This window comes from Sabethes cyaneus, chromosome 3 (assembly GCF_943734655.1).
Source record: "Sabethes cyaneus chromosome 3, idSabCyanKW18_F2, whole genome shotgun sequence".
Classification (NCBI taxonomy): domain Eukaryota; kingdom Metazoa; phylum Arthropoda; class Insecta; order Diptera; family Culicidae; genus Sabethes; species Sabethes cyaneus.
The window spans coordinates 252,156,181-252,160,025 of record NC_071355.1 but is presented as its reverse complement, the minus strand read 5'-3'; the positions used below and the strand labels follow the sequence as shown (position 1 = coordinate 252,160,025).

The following is a 3,845-nucleotide window of genomic DNA, read 5'->3' as shown; positions in this document are numbered from 1 at the left end:
TTTTATATTACATACATTTCAAGGCAAACTTATTAAAATAGTCTCAAGCAAGGCGGACAGACACCCATCAAATTTGCAAATGTTGCCCTGGAAAACGGCCGGCCTGCAAATGCCTGCACAAGGCGCAGCAATTGGCTGCGAAATTTCTCAATCAACCTAATCTGTCCAGATGGGGAACGTTATCCAACGTGCGGAGTGCACAAAGAAAATCATTACCATAAATTTACAACCGTCATAAATGGTGACTCTATGAGAGGGCATGCCCCGATCCCCGGTGGCGGTGGAGGTGGCGGCGGCGGCGGCGGCGCCGTTGGCTGGTGGAACTTCGTCGTGCCGTCGGGCTTCAAATAGATTGAAACGTGCAATCAATTCACAACTGGCCGCAAAACTGGAGGGAAAAGCGCCCGAGCCTGCGCACGCGAGTCCACGGGTAATCGCAAACCAATTTGAACATCGTTGCCTTCCGCCGTGGTCTTTACAAATCATTACGACCTTTTCCACCCAGCGCGAACTCATCCGTCTGTTTCCCCCTGTACGATACAAACCCAAACTTACCGGAATGGTAGTTGATCCTCTTAAGAGAGTCTTCAAAAATTGCTTCAAAAACCACACCAGATAATGATCGAACATCACGATTCCATTTTCGCGTCTTATTTTTTTCACTGCCGTTGCCGACGGAGCGGGTTGATAGTGTTTCCCGGGTTCGTATCACGCGCCAAAGCCCTCTAACAACATCACGGAAAACAAACAAACCGCAGCACTCCAAAGGCATCCAACGAAGCCGACTAGGTTGTGGTTGCCACTAGTGGCACACAATATGGATGGCTGGTCATACATACGAATGACGGGGCGCCTCCTTGCCAACCGCTGCTTTTGTTGAAGATACCCATTTCGGTTGGACGGTTGGACGGCAAAGGGATCGGAAAGGGATGACGGCGGTGGGCTAGAGGCGGGCGGGTTGGGATACATCAGCAACATTAACAAAAAGAATGATCTCTATTATGTTGGTGCTTGGTTTGAGCTCGACCGTGCGCGCGCCCGGTCTGGACTCCTTCTTCAGTGGGTAAAGAATGAACACGCGATCACTGTTGATCGAGAGGAGGGAAAACAGAGAGTAGGTACAGTTTTCTGCAGAAAGACCTATGGAACGGAGTCACATCGCCAGAGACACCCACGTGCCGTCGTTTGAGTGTCCTACTCTCCCGATGTCGGGTAGGTCAGTTGGGTAGGCGCAGGCGGGGGAAAACAAAATAGTATGCATAAATGGAAATCTGGAGCGAAGAACTTCGCCCCGCGAAACGGATTGAGCGGTTGGACGGTTGGGGTAGGTCGCTGTAGGTTGCAATTGAATATGGAAAGCGATAGATTTATGCGCGACGTTTCGATCTGAGCTGGTTTTACGAGACCCCATCGATCGTCCGCCCGCCTGCGCTAGCGCTAGCGCCTGGTGTGGTCAAAACGGCATGATGGGATTTTCAATTTATTTATGGCCAATCTGGTTAATTGGAACGGGGAAGCTAAACTGCGCCAAATCAATTGCTGCTATTTGTGAGGCGGAATATCACTTTTGGAAATCAATCTTCAGTCGGCTCTTCGGCGATTCATGACGATTGACGGACGGTGCTTTTCAGCATTTTTGAAAGGATCCACCATTATGCTGTCGCTCGGAAGGAATTGGAAATCTTTCCAACTCGGCGGTAATAAACTGAGAAACAATTCAATCCCGGAAAGAGGCCGACGCGGTTCCTTTTGTCATATCGCGCTCCCCTCGACGGGGAAAGAAAAAGCACTCCACAATATCAAAAGCTAATAGCTATTTAAATATTTACTCTGCGACAGTTGGGATTTATTTTCATCGCGGATCTGCGCCGGGCAAGGAGTTATGGCACTCGCGCTGCTCAATTGTCTATACGCTGTGAATGCAGCTCATTGTTCTGCCGGAATGTGCTGTCGAGCTTTCAAAACAAACATTTGCCTCTTTTCCTTGCCGGAGAACATAATGAATGACTCAATTAATTTCCGTTTCACGTTTCTTCTGCTTTCAGATTGTGGACTACTAGCGAAGGAATGCCAGGAGAGATCGAGCAGTGACTAAGCTTCCTGGAAAGATGCGAGAAAAAGATCACTCACCAAGAAAAATGCTTCCCAGTCCTAAGCAAGGGGCGGTCTATCCGCTACTTGGCCTGGGCTCGACCGTGTCGGCTCAGCTACCGTTCGATTTTTCCACCAACAACCGCTCCTCGTCTTCGAATTTATTGCATCAACAGCAAAGTTTGCTGGATCAACCGCTGGATCTACGGGTAGATCATAAAAAGTCGACGAACAGTAGCAATTCAACGACCTCCGACGAAGAGGAACCTCTACGAACTGCCAACGAGGACACCACCAAGCCAGGCGGCGTAATACAGTTCCAGGATAATAATAATAACAATAATCTGAGCAATAACAACACCACAAGCCATCGAAAAAGTCCAAGTCCTATCAATAACAATAACAATAATAATAACAATAACAACAACAACAACAACAACAACAATAGTGTTAAATACACCAATAACAACCACATCAATGTGAAAGACGAGTTCCGAATATCTAATCTAGCGAGTCACAATCCTCCAATCTTCCCACCGCCCGGGATTAATCCACTCATGCTGGAGGCGATCGCTAAGGCCGGCTTGCCTCTGCCGGGCTATCGGAATTCCTTTCTACCCGCACGCTCTCCCGTCACGTACGATCTCCAGCGGCTGAAGGAACGAGATGCCCTCGCCGCAAGTCTCAACCAGCTTCGCCAGGGAACCAACGGAAACGGAATCCCGAGCAGCAACAGTAACAACAATAACAACAACAACAATAACTCGAACAGCATCAACCACAATCTACCGCCGGGGGCTGCCAAAAACAAAGATCGCTACTCGTGCAAGTTCTGCGGTAAAGTGTTTCCTCGATCGGCCAACCTGACGCGGCATCTGCGGACGCACACCGGCGAGCAACCGTACAAATGCAAGTACTGCGAACGTTCCTTCAGCATATCGAGCAACCTGCAGCGTCACGTGCGGAACATCCACAACAAGGAGCGTCCCTTCAAGTGTGCCCTCTGCGAGCGCTGCTTCGGTCAGCAGACCAACCTCGATCGTCACCTCAAGAAGCACGAAGCCGACGCCGCCGGACTGGGTCTCGGGCTGGACGAACGCCTCCGGGCGGCCCGACGAAACAGTCGTGGCATTCCGGAGGATTCGTACTTCGAGGAGATTCGTTCCTTCATGGGTAAGGTGACACAACTGCCCATCCCTCTGCGGATGCAACCCCAGCCACACCATCAGCCGCATCAATCGCAGCAGCTACAACACCAGCAGCAACAGCAGCAGCAGCAGCAGCAGCACACTACACTATCGGCCCAGGTCCAGGCTGCGGCCGCAGCCGCCGCCGCCGCCCAGCAGCAAGAGGCGACCGGATCATCTCGCAGTTCGACTCCTTCGGAGCCGGCTTCACCGGCCGGAAGCTCGCGCAGCGGTCAGCTGGAAATCAAAATGGAAGCCAACGACGATGACGACGACGAGGGGGAACAGGTGCAGGTTACCTGACCGAAGGTGTAGGAGTGTCAGCCCCCGTTCGTCGTTTCCTACTAGTTGGAAGGTATTGTTTTGTGGCGACGTTCGGTGGTGGCTCTCGAATGCCGGGGGAAGGCGACCTCAGATAAGAGTTTTTTTAATATCCTCTATTGATGTCTGTGTTTGGTAAAAGCAATCTGCACGTGTTTTAACAAATATTGATGATCAGTAATTGTTATTTTTTATTATTTTTAATTCAGTTAAATCCGACTGATAAAACCGAATAAACTTTCATAA

General features: G+C 50.3%; 1 protein-coding gene across 1 annotated transcript; it reads left to right on the top strand.

Annotated features, from left to right (window-relative positions):
* The first annotated feature begins 2,108 nt into the window (after positions 1–2,108).
* LOC128743852 (MDS1 and EVI1 complex locus protein EVI1-A-like) lies at positions 2,109–3,581 on the top strand. Its single transcript, XM_053840534.1, has one exon. It carries the CDS (start codon positions 2,109–2,111, stop codon positions 3,579–3,581), a length of 1,473 nt encoding a protein of 490 aa, XP_053696509.1.
* The last annotated feature ends 264 nt before the right edge of the window (positions 3,582–3,845 follow it).

What these genes read in the sequence shown, in the direction of transcription:
- LOC128743852 (XM_053840534.1), top strand. Translation starts at nt 2,109, where the DNA reads ATGCGAGAAAAAGATCACTCACCAAGAAAAATGCTTCCCAGTCCTAAG.